The 17282-nt window shown below is 39.3% G+C and overlaps 1 protein-coding gene across 1 annotated transcript; it reads left to right on the top strand.

Annotated features, from left to right (window-relative positions):
- The first annotated feature begins 1369 nt into the window (after window positions 1-1369).
- Window positions 1370-14067, top strand: zgc:154093 (uncharacterized protein LOC777623 homolog). Its single transcript, XM_053320839.1, has 2 exons — window positions 1370-1523; window positions 11260-14067. Exon 2 carries the CDS (start codon window positions 11848-11850, stop codon window positions 12784-12786), a length of 939 nt encoding a protein of 312 aa, XP_053176814.1. The 5' UTR covers window positions 1370-1523; window positions 11260-11847; the 3' UTR covers window positions 12787-14067.
- Window positions 14068-17282: the final 3215 nt, after the last annotated feature.

The raw sequence follows: 17282 nt of genomic DNA on the forward strand, positions 1-17282 counted from the left end.
TTAACTTGTACAGCTGTTAAAAGCATTGAAATAAGCTGCAGGCCAATATTTCTAATGCAACCTGACATTTATTTAACCACAACTCACAACGTTCAACCATCATGTGAGTACACCACACATGTTTGTCAGTGTGATTAAAGCCCGATGAGAGATCTGTGCATGCTTCTGCTTCTTATTTTTTTTGGGACTCCACTGGTTTGGCTGTTGGATTTGTGGTGTCATGCCCTGCTGCTAATCAAATTAAAGAACAGAGCCTTCATCACCTCCACCTCCTCCGTCACAGCAGGGGATTAAGGCTGACTGCGCACTCTATCTTATTGGCTGAATGAAAAAGCAGGACAGGTGGTAAGAAAACTGTGACTTACTAGTTTCACTTACAACTGACTTGCAGGTGTCATAGCAACATCTGGACCCCCCCTCCCCCCAAATAAAGTATCTGGTTGTGTTTTGTAAGACGGATGAACTCTGTAGTGAATAAATCATTATCTGAAAGTCATATGACCCATTTCAGCTGGAGGTTAAACTCTGGGAAGCTCCAGCCTTGACAAGGCTACATCCTGATTTTATTTCTCACCCATTGACCTTTGACCTCCATTGGCTTCACACCAGATTGATCAAAGCCACCGCCTTAAAACACTCCATCACAGGCAGCTTAACTTGTGTTTGATGGCGAATTTGATCAATTGTATTGTCTTTTCTCTACTAATCCTCTTTATAAGAACAGCTCTGGTATCATGAACTTATTTTAGGACCTGTTTAGTAGGTTATTTATCCCCCTGGGCTGCTGTGTCAAATCCACCCAGGTACAACCGGAAGCTGTGTGATTCCTTCCTTCAAAATAAAACCAAGCACATGTAGTTTGTATTTGGAAAGATAATGCGTGTTTTTTTCCCTCATTTAAGATGTATATGACATTAGATACTACTACTACTACTAATAATAATAATAATAATAATAATAATAATAATAATAATAATGATAATAATAACAAAAATAATACATTTGACTTGTACTGCAAAGTGATTTTAAAGGAACTCAAAGCTGCATTGAAGTTACTGACAAGAACAGAGCAGCAGGATAAACACAGTGTTAAAAGTAGAAAACTGACCAACCTTACTTCTCTCTCTCTCATTTTTTAAATATATTTTTGAGCTCTTTCCAGGAAAAACAAAACTCAAATTCATAGATGTAGACGCTTTCCAGTTTGAGATTCACTCATGTAACCACACAGTTTACTGGTGAACATGTTTTTAATCTGAATTTCTTAACCGGATGTGGTCTGATCTTAGTGTAGTGGGCTTGACGCAGCTCCTTGTATTACTGACAGGCTGATCTGCTTCACTTTCTCCCCTCCAGAGCGTTACAGGCACTCATAACCCGACTGTTAAGAGGTTTACCTGGACTCGGAGCTGAACTGTGCTTGTGGGTGGATTGTACAACTGAACTGAACTGAACTGAACAACAGACATTATTTTGATTACTAGATTTGATCAAACTTGACGGAGCGACGCTTCATTTTAAAGGTGAGTCCTGATGTAAAAAAAATCAGTTTATCGTTTTTTGGGGTTTTTTTCTCAGGGGGGTGAATATGGTCAGTGGTCGGTGGTGGGTGACCGCTGCCTACCTGTTGAATAGACCTAGGCCTATTGTTTCTCTATTATGTGAATAACAAAAAGAGGAAAAACTGACTAGTGTAACATTTTTATTTGTCAACATAATAGACTCGGCTCCAGCGTGTGACACTCCCTTTGGTTGCAAGTGCGCAACGTGCGTATAGTTTGTCTCAACCGGAGATGTAGTAGAGAGGATGAAACAAATCTTCACCTTTTTATAGCATATTTATAAATCAAATAACTTGTTTTGATTTCAAGCTGAGGTTTTTATCACATATTATCGACTATTAGGTAATAACCAATCCTATTAGGTAACATGAGCGGGGTGTTTTCAGGCGTTTCTGGCAACACAAGGAACTTCTACCCGGAGTCTAAAAGGCTATTATTGTTTCACCCGTCAGTCACCATTGTCACAGCTTAGTGCTATAGTGGTCAAATCTCATCCGATCTAGGTTATGATGATTTTATTTCTAAGCAGATTACAGTCAGTTTTTGGTACGTCCAGTCCAGGGTAGTTGCTCCTGTTCAACAATTACCAAAAAAGGGGACAGAGCTAATCAGCGATGGGGGTTGGAGAGCTATATTATGTTAAAACACATCCACTGACACTGAGAGAGGCTGATAATCACTGCTACCTGTATACGGTGCTCCAGTACAGCAATAGACTCCCTCACTCTTGCCAAGAGGAGGTCACAGCAGTCGGCAGGGATCCAGAGTCCCCTCTGCTGTCAATGCGCAATGCATTCTAGTTGCACACTTGAAACATTTTAAGATAACATAGAAAGTCGTAACGCAGCATAATAAAAACACGATTTGTTAGTCTACGAAATAAAATAAAAAAGTACTTTTCCAATGTTTAATTCTGCAGTGCGTGTTTAGTCCCAGCCAATCAGCAGCACACATGTAGGCGTCTATATTAGCCTGATTGAAAATAGCTGTGCTGGATCTTTGACTGTCTGTGTGGATTAGACTAGAGAGAGAGATTTGTTCCACTGGTACCAATCAGTCAACCGGCGGCAGAGTCTTCAGGAGGACAGAGATGATCTCAGAGGCTGCAGTTGCATAACACATGGAGAAAGAGAGACAGAGGGGAGGGGGGTGTCAGGGGTGATGGTTTGGCTTTATTCTCCCTATCTTTTATCTTTAATCTCTGTGCTTCAGCAGTGTTAGAATTGGGTGTTGATTAGATCCGTTTTTGATTAGTGGTTTATATACTCTTTGTGGAAGAGAGAAAGAGAGAAGGAGAGAAGGAGAGAGAAAAGGGAAGGGGTGCTATCCAAACTTAATGTAATGTTGCTTCAATACCCTGTGAGAGATCCATCACATTTACACATGTATAAAACACTTCACTGGTGTTTTGAATCTATTCATACTTTTACTGAGCATCAGGTCTGACCTCCTTTGAGTTAGTCATCATTAACTCACTACAGCTGGCACAGACTCGTCATAGGGGAAACCTAATTTGGGGTAAAAAAAAAAAAAAAACACCATATAAACTCGGCGACAGAAGAAAATCAGCTTTACTTTTTATGGTAAAAAAAACAAATGGATTAAGCAGACAACCAAAGGGCTTTTTGTCAACAATCGCCTGCTGTGCGCAATTACGCATGACGCAAGAGTCTGCGGAGGATAACCACGATAAAAGGAGTGGTGCAGTCTTGCCGTTCAAACAATTTGCGCGTGTTTGTGTGTTTGTCCTCGAAGATGACAGAGCTCAGGGGTGGTTCACTGCTCCCAAGTCCTGTTTTAGATGAGACAGGCGGCAAATGGGACTGAGAGCAGAAACAGATGTCAGATCAGCCTCTGCTGCGGCTGATTGCATCATCAGCAGTGTCCCAAATTCCAGCATCCAGGAAAGGTGATGCATGGAGGAAAGAAACACAAGAAGAGTCTGAGCTTCTTCCTTCCTTGTTGATTATAATTACTTTTCATGCAGTGTGGGTTCACTATTTAATATATTAAACGTTTTTTTACGTTTTTTAAATTGAAAACACTCCTTGTTGAACAGCTGGTGTCATTAAAGTAACATTTTTAGAGGTCCAGATTTGGTTTTGATTCTTTTTTTTTAATCAAATATGGGTATATGGGTTATCTGAAAGTATGCTTTTACAAGTATTACAACTTGATGATTGTTGTAAAAATCAGATTGTGTAGTGTTGTGATCTAGTTTCTGCACAACAAATCATTCATGAATACGTCATCAGTCACAGATAATAAGCGAGATTAATCCTTCATGAAGCTTTTATTCAGTTTTTACATTTCTTGTTTATGGAGAAAAAAAACATGAACTATATCAAATTGGAAGAATGCAACATTTTTTTGTTGAATTTTTTGGATAAATACGGGTCAAAGCTGTGCTGCACTTGTTTTAAGAAGTCATCAAATTTCAGGCTAAAGGTAAGAAGTAGTTAGAGTGTATTTACTGCTTTTAACCCTTACATACTGAACACTATGTAAGGGTTAATATTAATAACTATATTTCAGTCTGACCAACCTCTGAGTTTTTTATTGATTGAATATCCTCACTAATTAATTGGAAAAAACAGCCCACTCACTCACAATGAGATGAAAAGAGGGTTTCTAAGCTGAGTAGAACAAATGAATGTGTCTAATGACCTATGATGCATTCATGAAGTGAAATATCTCTCTAATATCTCTTATCTTTCTGTCACCTTTAAGATAAAGTCAGGAGATATCAAATATGTTTAAATGTGATTAGTGCAGTTGGGTAGCCATAAAAGCAGCGCTGCAGGATGCTCAAAGCTGAAATTAGATGTCCCAGTTAATAGTTAAGTAACAAGGAGAACTTGGAGATGAAGGTATGCAGTCAGTTATCCTGCAGATTTCAACAGGGTTTCAACAGACGCTGATTTATGACTGAATCTTCCTTATTTGGACACACTGCTCCTTTAAAGGCACAGCTGAAGGGCAGGTCGTCCCCTTCTGAGTCACATAGAAATCATTCATCAGTGGGGAAACATTGCTAAAACACACACACACACACACACACACACACACAAAGATACTGTCATGTCATAATTTCAACGTCTCCGCCCCCTCCGAACCGGTTCTGTCTTCAGGTCCTGCAAATGTGCATTGTTGTGGTCGAACTGATGTCACATTTTCACAGTCTGGTTGTTTTTGTGGGCTTTAATGAATCAAACAGTGCATGTCCTCCTTTCATTAGACTTGATGGTTTGTTAGCACAGTTGTTTTTTTTGACTCATTTGTCTCCCTTCTTCTTTTGATCGGGACTACATTTTTTGTTGTTATTGTCGATGAGTTAAAAATCTCATTCTTTACGACTCTCTGTGACGTTATTTCAATGTTTAAAGCTCTCTCTCTGATAAATCTGTCGCTCAGATGTTCTTACAGTCAGACAGAGAGAAGAGCTGTGCTGTTGGTGGATGCCTTTGGATAATTCGGTTAGAGAAAGAGAGAAAAGAAATGAGTGAAGAACTGATCCCTGTTCAGATACTCTTGTTTTTTATTGTCAAACTGGATGTTCAGTAGTGAATTATTGCAAGGAGATATAATTTAGTTTGGATGTGTTTTCCTCAATCTGTCACATCTGTATGTTTTTAATAGATTTCAACCTTACCCCCACTGAAACGTGACCAATCTTTAACATTTTCTACTTTTGACTTAAATTTAACCACATCGAGGAGTCTAAACGTAACCATCTGATGCCAAGTGGTAGAAAGCAACTAAGTACATTCACTCAGGTACTGAAATGTATACTTTTTTGAAGGTATTTGTACTTTACTTGTACTTTCCAATCATACTTGTACTCCACATACAGTCCATGTAAAACGTTTTGGACACACTTTGCCCTTTAAGTGAATAGGAAAACATTTGGTGCTGTTTATCTGACAGTCTTCTGGGTACTTCGTAGATTAAGAGATTATTTCTAGCCCCAGATATCAGTATAGAAAATATAATGCACTGTTACAGATTGAAATATCCATCAGCATCTATAAATTGAGCATTTTTAAAAGGTTGAAGGTTCTGCATAGTTTCATTTTAGACACTTAAACAACATTTTACTGCCAATACCCTTACCTAAGTGTAACTATTAATGTAGTACGGTATTTAGTAGAGTATTTTACATTGTATTATTACTATATTTACTTTAAAAAAAGGATCTACTCCTTTTTCTAAGTCATTTCTTATGTTTACCAGAAATCCTTTCAGCAGCCATGAGAAAGGAGGTGTCAACATTTAGTAAGCAGTTCTGGGTTTCATGTTGCTTCATTCATGTTTTTCCCCTCATGAGTAAAAAAAATGAACCAGCAAAAAGATACCTTAATCCAGGGATTGAAAGTATGTTACCGGTAGTTGTTGTGGAAAGAAGGGGGTGGATCCTTCTTGATAAGTGATACAGAAACTGTCTGAGTTGAACGTTGCTGACATCATCTAGGATTAGAGGAACAATGGCAGCGGGACACTCAGACTCTTCATCTTGACCAATTTAAATATATATGCATCAATTATAATATTTTAGTAGCAAAAGGTTTAATTTTTGACACTTAAAGAACATTTTACTGGCAATACCCTTACCTAAGTGTAACTATTAATGTAGTACAGAGTATTTTACATTGTATTATTACTATATTTACTTTTAAAAAAAAGGATCTACTCCTTTTTTTAAGTCATTTCTTATGTTTACCAGAAATCCTTTCAGCAGCCATGAGAAAGGAGGTGTCAACATTTAGTAAGCAGTTCTGGGTTTCATGTTGCTTCATTCATGTTTTTCCCCTCATGAGTAAAAAAAATGAACCAGCAAAAAGATACCTTAATCCAGGGTTACCGGTAGCTGTTGTGGGAAGAGGAGGGTGGATTCATCTTGATAAGCGATACAGAAACTGTCTGAGTTGAACGTTGCTGACATCATCTAGGATTAGAGGAACAATGGCAGCGGGACACTCAGACTCTTCATCTTGACCAATTTAAATATATATGCATCAATTATAATATTTTAGTAGCAAAAGGTTTAATTTTTGACACTTAAAGAACATTTTACTGGCAATACCCTTACCTAAGTGTAACTATTAATGTAGTACAGAGTATTTTATATTGTATTATTACTATATTTACTTTTAAAAAAAAGGATCTACTCCTTTTTTTAAGTCATTTCTTATGTTTACCAGAAATCCTTTCAGCAGCCATGAGAAAGGAGGTGTCAACATTTAGTAAGCAGTTCTGGGTTTCATGTTGCTTCATTCATGTTTTTCCCCTCATGAGTAAAAAAAATGAACCAGCAAAAAGATACCTTAATCCAGGGTTACCGGTAGCTGTTGTGGGAAGAGGAGGGTGGATTCATCTTGATAAGCGATACAGAAACTGTCTGAGTTGAACGTTGCTGACATCATCTAGGATTAGAGGAACAATGGCAGCGGGACACTCAGACTCTTCACCTTGACCAATTTAAATATATATGCATCAATTATAATATTTTAGTAGCAAAAGGTTTCATTTTTGACACTTAAAGAACATTTTACTGCCAATACCTTCATTTTAAGTCTAATTATTAATGCAGTATGGAGTATTTTACATTGTGGAATTCCGACATTTATATAAGAAAAATATGTAAGCACCACAATTTCAACATAACTCAACCATCCAGGTTGTCACAACCCTCACAGCAACTATCCATCTCATTCTAAGTCATAGAATATAAGATAAAGTCTTACTGTATGTTTACCAGAAATCCTTTCAGCAGCCTTGATAGAGGAAGTTTAAATGTATTGCAAGCAGTTTTAGGTTTTATTTTTTAGCTGAGGAAGTCAATAATGACACAGCATTTATTCACAGATGCTGAAACCTTTTCTATCATCAAACCGGATTAAAATCCTGGAAATATCTTAATGTGATGTTGCTTCATTCATGTTTTCCCGTCATGAATGAAAAATAAAACAGCACCAAAAAACAGCTAAATGAATGCAGGGATTGAAACTATATTACCTGTAGCTGTTGTGGAAAGAAGGGGGTGGATCCTTCTTGATGAGTGATACAGAAACTGTCTGAGTTGCACGTTGCTGACATCATCTAGGATTAGAGGAACAACGGTAGCAGGACACTCAGACTATTCATCCATCTTCATTATGTATCTGATCACAAGTGTATGTGTCAGCACTGAGCTGCTTACGAAAGACGCAGAGACATTTTTAATTCAAAATAATTAAATATCTCTAAAAATCTACTGCTGCTATGAAAAACAAGATTATTCTAGTCATGAGTTTTTTGGTTATTAAATGTTTTATCAATACAAATTAGACGAATACAAAACTAGTCCCATGTGTCTGATGAACCTTTAGCACTGTGACCAATCAGGCTCATTTTAGCTTATTATTTCTTGTTTCCTGGAGTAAATTATTTGTCCTTTTAATAATATTAAAAGAAGGGAGAAACCAAACGATGACACATTCTTGTTGAGCTTTTACATGCTGCGATATGAAGAAAACAAAATCAATTCCATCAAAAATGAAATATGGCTTCAGAGGAACTCAGGGGGACACTTTGTTCTGTTGGTTTCCAAAATAACTGCGGAATCAAGAGTTGATATCATCTCCAGTTGATGAGAGTTTGTCCCAGAACACAATCACAGAGGATTTAGGTTTCTTTTTCAGATGAGGTGGAGTACAACAATGTGTGCAAAGTGAGATGGCGAAAGGTTTTGATTACATTTTTATAAAGCTTTGATCATTTTCAAATGAAAGACAAAACAACAATTCATTATCAGTTATATTCTTTAAAAGTAGGACACACCATTCATCAGCTAAATGTGGATGAAGTGGGTTTGCTTCCCTCGCCAGCCAAAAAACACAATCTACTGATAATTGAGTGTCATTTGACAGTGTTAGGGAGTAAGTAGTTACATCTAACGGTGTTAAGTTATTTAATTACAGAATAAATGTAACTGTTATCTGTTACAGTTACTGAGAAATAATTATTAAATTACAGTTACTGATGAAAATGTTGATGATTACAAAGGGGGTTACATCTGAAGTCAGACCTTTAAGATTTTGCTCAGGAGGGTTTTTCCCTCATTTTTTTAATATTTAACATGTTACTGAATACATATTGCTGTTTTTAATGCTTTGAAATCAATATTTTGAATATTTAGTAAATAAATCATGATGTGGGCTTATTTGGAGCACACATGGGCTTAAATGGTGTCGCAGTAACAATTAAGCCCATGCCAGACTTTTGACTTTTTTCATCAAATATCTTTATTTCATATTCCAAAATCTACATGAACTAATGAATACATTTTAAATGAGAGATAAATCTTGCTTTATAAGAAATTATCTCCCTTATAAATCATGTCAGTATCCATGAAACACACCTGAACTTAGATGTTGGTGCTTAATGGGTACACTTACCCTAACAGCTGAAAACATTGATTAGAAAATTAGAAACATTTAAAAAGTAATCAAATGTAATAAGTTACATTACTTTGATTAAGTAATTAAAATAGTTACATTACATTTAAATATGGTAACTGGTCATCTGTAACCTATTACATTTCCAAAGTAACCTTCCCAACCCTGCTATTTGACCAATGGACAATGTAAATGTAGTTTTATTTAATACTCCACCTGTCACGTTTATCTCACCTCATGCTCAGCGACCTAGATGTGAACCTTGTGTGAACTTTCACGCCAGCATGCCAGATTCCACTGCAATCATGACATGGTGGAAACAAGGATGTTTTGTTGCTGTCAGCTGAAAACAGTTTAAAATGAAAAATCTGTTTAAATTCAGTTTACATTCAGTAATGAGGTACACAGAAACACAAACAAGAGACAGCTAAGACACAGGTCAAAACCTGGACACACCTACAGACAATAAAATAAGTCGCCAGAGTAGCAAAAATTGTTCATGTATGCCTGGATATGTTGTATTTTTAGTATCCACAGTGCCCATGACGGAGACCATACATTCATACATGCTGAAACTGATCGTGCAGTTACAGTCTGAGGTAGTTCAAATAAACTTTACACTAAGTAACATTAATCAACACTAATCAGTTAATCAGCAGTACTTAGCTGCAGCTGAGGCCATTTACTTTCTGATATAATCAATGAAGGAACTCCAGATGTTAATAAATTGACTGTATGAGTCAGATGAGATGGGATTGCATAATCCCCCAATAAACAGGAACTTGAGCCACTTAAAAAAGGAAAGGAGGTGGATTTCCATCCAGTAAATTTACTCTTATAGTTATTCTGCTTCATGCAAAGTTGCAGAAAAATAGTTATCAGTCTCAAAGTGAGGCTGTATAATTCTTAAAATCATAACTTTCTAGAGGAAACAGACTCCTAAAATGCTCCAGGATACATATTTTTGAAAGTTTTACTAGTTAAAAATGATCTGTTTGGCTGTTTTAGGATGTTTATTATCATTCGCACATGATAATCCACATATTTCCAAAGTGCATCTCCTCAGATAACGTTATTATGCGGTTATTTTTAATGCTCTCTGTTCAAAGCTCTGATGATATTTTTCAAACAATGGTGAGCACACATTAGTGATTAATACACTTTCCGTTAGATTTCATGAAGCTTTCAGACAAATTATATAAGATGTTAATAAAATATCTGTTATGTAGTACACCACGGTGGGGAAGGTTACTTTTGAAATGTAATAGTTTACAGATGACTAGTTATCCTATTTGTGTAATAAGTAATATAACTATTTCAGCGACTTCATCAAAGTAATGTAACTTATTACATTTGATTACTTTTTGATTACTTTTCTAATTTTCTAACCAATGTTTTCAGCTGTTGGGGTATGTGTAACTGGTCACTCCCCAACACTAGTACACACAGAGTTTTAAAGACACAACTTTACCTCAGGCTACTCCTCTGTGTCCTAAAGTCAGCTTTTCCTTCTGATTTTGTATTCCGAATAATATCAGTAAGACTTTCTCAACACAGAACAGTATACTTCTTTATGTTAAACACCAAAGGAAAGTTTAGGATGCTGATGGGGTCACAAGATCACAAGTCCTCAGACATGACCTGACCGCCAGTCATCCCATAATTCACAGAGTTTGTTTCAGTAAAGAGTCTCTTAGATCCTTCGCTGATAACAGGCTGCCACACGAGCGGGGACGGAGCAGAGTTGCAAGGGGCGAAAAAAGTTTAAAAAAAACAAAAAAAAAACTAACCCAACAATTTCCATGCTGTAATTTGTGTTTCCACTTAACTGAGCTGAGGGATCCTTGAGAATGCGTGACCAATTTTCTGGGGCTGTTTCATTGACTGACTCACTGTAAGGAACAACCTCAACGCTCACATGGCCTCAAGTCACACACAGACACACACACAGACACACGCACACACACACACAAACACACACACACACACACACACACACACACACACACACATTTTCACATAATTTGGGGCAGGCAGACCCCTCTCTTAGCAAACACTCAGGATTCTTGGAGTGTTTTCCATCATAAGTCCTCTGGCTCACTGAAAAGAAGGTTGTAAATCTCCCTCCCGCCTTCATTCCTCTCTCTCCCCCAACTTCCATTTATCTCCCCCCCTCACCCTAACCCTAACCCTTACTTTTCCTCCGTTCTCTTTTAGCTTCTTTCTAACTTTTTTTTCTCTCTTGTTGTTTCTCTTCACAGATCTTCAAGCATTTCGATGTCACATTCCTGAAGTTTCTGAAGAACACAAGACGACCAAACCCCCGGCAGCAGACAGCAAGAGCCCGTCGGAGATTATATTCTTCATCCTCTTTTTGTGTGTGTGTGGAGGGATAAAAAGCAGAGTGTGTGTGTGTGTGTGTGTGTGTGTGTGTGTGTGTGAGAAGAGGTCCCAGTGTTTGCTTGGATATGGCATTTCTTCTTATGAGAGAGAGAAAGACTGAGCTGATCTGAGGTCAAGGCCTCCCTCCTCTCTCCCTGGAGTCACATGTCAGCGTGAGGCACAACCCCCGGGGTTGCTAACGCTACACTGACCGACCTAAATACTTGAATACTTACTAGGAGAAGCAGCACAGACTGGAGCATTCAGCTGGAAGTGGAAAGAGCAAAAAAAGGCTTCTTATCAAGTGAGTTTGATTTGTGAGCTGTTTACACTGCTGGTTTCAGTCACCCTGAGAAACTGACTGCCACCCAAATCTACAGAGGAGCCTTTTTTACCCAGTAAGTGTTTTACTGTGTGGGATTTAAGGAGAGATTAAATCACCTCAGGTCGACTTTTTAAGAGGCAAAATGCCAGCAAAGACGCCCATTTACTTAAAAACTACAACACCCAAGAAGGGGAAGAAGCTGAAGCTCCGCGACGTCCTCTCAGGTGACATGATCAGCCCACCGCTGGGTGATGTACGTCACAGCGCCCACGTGGGGCCTGAAGGGGAGGGTGACATGTTTGGAGATGTGGGTTTCCTCCAGGGCAAGATGGACATGCTGCCGTCCCTGAGCCGGGTGCAGAACGGGCACTCACGCTCGCACAGTGTGGAGAGACACCTGGATGACAGCATCCCCCAGAAGCAGGACTCACACAGCTACGCCTACAATGGTTACCACTATCAGAGCTCCTCCACAGGCCTGCTGAAGACCACCATCTCCATGCCTGTGTTCATCGCCCACGAACAGGCTCCACCCAAACCACCACGCCTCCACCTGGACGACCCCTCGCCTTCCCAGCATAACCATTTCCACCACCATCAGCAGCCAACAGAGACCAGCTACAGCCAGAAGCAGAGCAACGGCTACAGTCACACAGACAGCACCCACATCCAGCAGCACCCCACCCTGTCGCTCTGCGGGAACGGCATGGTGGGCCGTTTGGCGTCAGAGCCCTGCCGTGACATCTCCATCTCCCCCGCCATCCACAGGCTTGTCCCCTCTTCCAGCTCCTTCTCAGAGGCCTCTTCTGAGGACTCCATGTCAGAGACCTGCATGCCCCTGGATGCTCACCGGGGCCTCAGCCTCGACTCCGATGCCGGCCTGAGCAACGAGGATCTGAGGAGTGAACGCAGCGAGTCGCCCTACGCTCCCTTCCATCTTTCCGGTCTCACAGCCTCATCCAATGTGTCACGCTCAGAGTCAATGGCGGGATTGGACCTGGATCTGGGGCCCTCGATCCTGGAGGATGTCCTGAGCATCATGGACCGTTACAAGAATGTGGATGACCGCTGTGAGCTGTGAAGAAGGGAGAGATTAATGAGATGTACATATATATTTTTTATACATGATTTAAAAAAGAAAAGGTCTGTGAACAGACTCAAAGAGGATGAAGGTTGAAGGATTTAGAAAATGCCTTTTTTTCTTGAGGACTTGTCAGCTGACTTTTAAAGGTGAATACAAAACTGAAGACAAGGCGAGATGTATGTGGACATTATTGTGCTGGGATGTTGCTGCCCTGCAATGACAGCAGCCAAGGCAACAGGCTGGTCCTTAGGAGCCTTTATCAAAGCTGAACCTCATAAACAATTAAAAACTGTAAGAGCAGAACCCGCAGTCACGTTATTATCACTACCCCACATCGCATTCGTCTTTCTTAATCCACCTTGTGTTGAGGATCTTCTTCTGCCCACTTTTTTCTGCTTGTTAATGGTTAACAAACTGCTAACTGAGTCAGATATAAATGTCTGTTAGACTAACATGGAGGGGAGGAATGGGAGAAAACGCCAGCTGTGAACAAACGTCCGGAGCAGCAGGGACTCTTCTTATCTATCTGCTAATATTTCTCACACTTTTGTACATTAATGACACTAGATTGTGAAATGTTTTATTTTATTTTAATTTTCTTTTTTACAAATGTGAATTTCTGCAGTAGAGCTCAGTCTACACACACACTCAGTTAAAACTAAGCTGGACTGCAAACATAAATAGCAATATTCTATAGGTCATATTCTGTCCTAATTCACTTCTGCAGCCTAAAAATATCAGTTTCAGACCTAAAAAGTTTCATATGACTGAATATAATATCATCATTTTTTAACTGTAATGTTTCATAATGTGAGGATCAGTTCATTTACTCGCTTGCTGTAACAGATGAAAGCTGAAATGGTCTCTACTCTCCATCTAGTGTTCCCTTAGAGAACAGCAGCGCTGGCGTTTCAGTGGCAGATTTGATTCTTCTGATCGGAGGGAAACAGATGCTTCTTCTTCTTCTTCTTCTTCTTCTTCTTCTTCTTCTTCTTCTTCTTCTTCTTCTTCTTCTTCTTCTTCTTCTTCTTCTTCTTCTTCTTCTTCTTCTTGTTTAACTAATAAAACAGTTTAAGTGTAAGAAAAGTGCTGCTTTGTAGATTATTTTCAGATACTGGTCTTTGGGTTTTTTTGTTGTCTTTAAAAAAAACAAAAGTAACTCGTCTTCTATGTTGTGGCTCACTGTTGGCCTCCCCTAACGTTCACTGTCTGCATAATCACAGCAGCCTATTATTCAAAAGTCATTTATGCATATCTCTGTTAATGTATGAATAAAATGTTGCCATTAAAAAAATAGAATCTGTGGATTTGAGGTAATTTCTTTACAAACACATAAACATATAAGCAGCATATTGAGATTGTTTAAAAAAAAATTGTTTTTTCTGAAATTTCATACATATCTCTAATTGGTTGACACATTTATACACACACACACACACACACACACACACACACACACACACACACACACACACACACACACATATGCATCAGACCATGGTCACTTTTTGGGGATATTACATAAACTTACATTTATTTTCTGGAGACTTACCCTACTTTTAACCACTGACCAAAACATCTGTATTTTAGATTAGATTAGATTCCTTTATTGTCATTGTATAGAATACAACGAAATTCAAAACCCAAGGCAGAGAACGGAGCTCAATAAAAAGTAATAAATAGTAGGATAATAGGGTGAGATGAAATACATATATACTACACACGCAACCATACGCATACATACTCAGTCATACAAAAGGGAACTCAGTCATACAAAAGTGCCAACATAGATACATTTTCACATTTCACAGTAATATTGCACAAGTTGATTTATTGCACTTTGGTGTTTGTGAGGTATATGTGTTGTTAGGTATGGGTTTGGGTTTCTAGGCTTGTGTTCAATGTGGTAATGGCTTTGGAATAAAAGCTGTTTAACAGTCGAGTGGTTCTGATTTGAACTGCCCGGTAATGCCAGCCTGAGGGCAGGAGTTCAAACAGATGATGGGCTGGGTGGGATGGATCCTGCAGAATGTTGGTGGCTTTCTGAAGACAGTGGGAGTTGAAAATGTCTTCCAGGGTGGGTAGGTGTGTTTTTGTTATGTTTTGTGCAGCTTTGATAACCCTCTGCAGGCCCTTTTTATCAGCTGCAGAGCTGCTGCCATACCACACAAGGATCCCATAAGTCAAAACACATTCCACTGAACAGTGGTGGACAGGTTGTGGGATGTTGAGCTTCCTGAGGGCCCTCACAGCCCTGCTGTGCTTTATTGATCAGGCATTGAGAATTTTGTGTCCATGTAAGATCCTCAGAAAGGTACGTGGCTGATGATCATTTGTTTTCCTCCTGAAATCAACAATCATTTCTTTTGTTTTCTTAGTGTTCAAAACCAGGTGGTTTACTGAACACCACTCAGTCAGCCTCCAGACCTCCTCCCTGTAAACTGTCTCATCACCTTCACTGATCAGGCGCACCACTGTTGTGTCATCTGCAAATTTAATGATGACATTGGTGTTGTGAGTGGGTGTCTGCAGTCGTGTGTAAAGTGAGTACAGGGAGGGGCTCAGGACACAACCTTGTGGGGCTCCTGTGCTGAGACACACACACACACACACACACACACACACACACATGCGCTCTAACCACTCAACCTTTTTTATTAAAAAAAAGACCTAGGCTATATAATATACATTTTATTACCCAACATGTCCTTGGTGAACCTACAGTATGTTGACCAAAAATGTCAGCTTTTTTTCTTTAAAAAAATAAAACTGAGTTGAGAGGCATATTTCTGCTGGCATGGGAACTTTTTGTAGGTTATTGTATTTGGTTTCATATACGCCACATTTGATTTATTTAACGCTGAGTTAAATGAGTATAAGTAGTTGCTAAAGCTACTTTTTTTAGGCTGAACTACATGTAGTTTTACAAGCTAGAGCAGAGGAGAGGAAGAGGAACAGGAGAGGAAGAGCAGAGGAGAGGAGAGGAAGAGGAGAGGAAGAGCAAGGGAAAAGGAGAGTTCCGGGGCCCAGCTAAGATTATCTCGTCCCGGGCCCAGGCAAGACTGTCAGCTGGCCTGGACATCTTACAAAAAGCAGTGTGTAGTCAGGGTCACATTTCAGATATCTGTTAACAGTTGTTAACAGCTCCACCAAATACTAATTTTTCCCTTTAAACTACTCACATGGTTTCATTTCAATAAATGTTCAAATGATCCAATAGATAAAAGATAAAAAAGAGAAAATGTGTGTATCAGAACTTTGTTTTTTCTTCGTTCTTCTCCCATTTATCATCTCATGACCCCTCACATTGATCTGCTGACCCTTTGGAGGGGCCCCACCTCTAGGTTGGTAGGCTATATAAAGTAGTGTAACCTAGCTCCACCTCCAGCAGCTACAATTGTAACATGCTGCTCTAACACTGATGCTTCAGTATTAATAATCTAATGATGTCATATATAATAATATATCAGTTAGAGGGACCAAACCAGTACTTTCACTGTATTGCAGTAAAAGTACATAAATATTATGAGATTGACATAGTTAAATTATTACAGTAAAAGTACATAATATTATGAGCTTGATGTAGTTAAAGTTTTACAGTAGAAGTATTATGAGCTCAATGTAGTTCAAGTTCAAGTTCAAATGTATTGTCATTTTCACTGTGCCTTTGCATACACAAGAGAATGAAATTCTGACTCTCAATCAGTGACCCCAGTGCAGATAAAACATCAATAGAATAATAAACATCCTAATAGAATAATAATAAATAGGAATTAAATCAATAAAAAGAAAATCAAAGTACATGTGCAAAAACTCACTAGTTAAAATATACCATTCTCACAAAGTGCAGGTAGTGTGTTCAGTCTCTTGACTTGACAGACTAGCTGTCAAGGATTAGAGTGTATGGGGAGGTCCATTAATAGCTGTTCAGCTTCCTGCTGGTTTTGCAGCTGATGCTTCTGTATCTTCTCCCTGATGGCAAAAGGGAGAAGATATGGTGGTGATGATGATGGAGGTGGCTCTGCTGATGAAGCGTTGCTGGTATAGCTCCATCAGGCAGGGGAGTGGGGCACGGATGATTTTGCTGGCTGTCTTGACCAGTCTGTTGAGCTGCTTCTTGTCATGTGCGCTGCAGCACCAGGAGGTGAAGCCGTAGGTCAGGACACTCTCAACAGTGCCCCTGTAGAAGGTCTGTTTTCCTGAGTCTGTGGAGGGAGTGGGGCCACAGCTGAACTTTTTTGAGGACTGCCGTGCGTGGTGTTGGTGGTTGAAGTGAGGTCGTCAGCAATGTGAAACCCCAAGTACTTCACTGCTAGCCTTCTCCACAGCAGTCCCGTCGATGAGCAGTGGTGCATGATCCAGTTTGCCAGCCCTCCTGAAGTCTATCACAACATGCACCATGAATTCAAGTGTTTCACCTCTTCCCTGTATGCAGACTCATTGTTGTTCTTTATGAGGCCCACCACCTTTGTGTCATCTGCAAACTTCAGGAT

This window comes from Scomber japonicus, chromosome 6 (assembly GCF_027409825.1).
Source record: "Scomber japonicus isolate fScoJap1 chromosome 6, fScoJap1.pri, whole genome shotgun sequence".
Classification (NCBI taxonomy): Eukaryota; Metazoa; Chordata; class Actinopteri; order Scombriformes; family Scombridae; genus Scomber; species Scomber japonicus.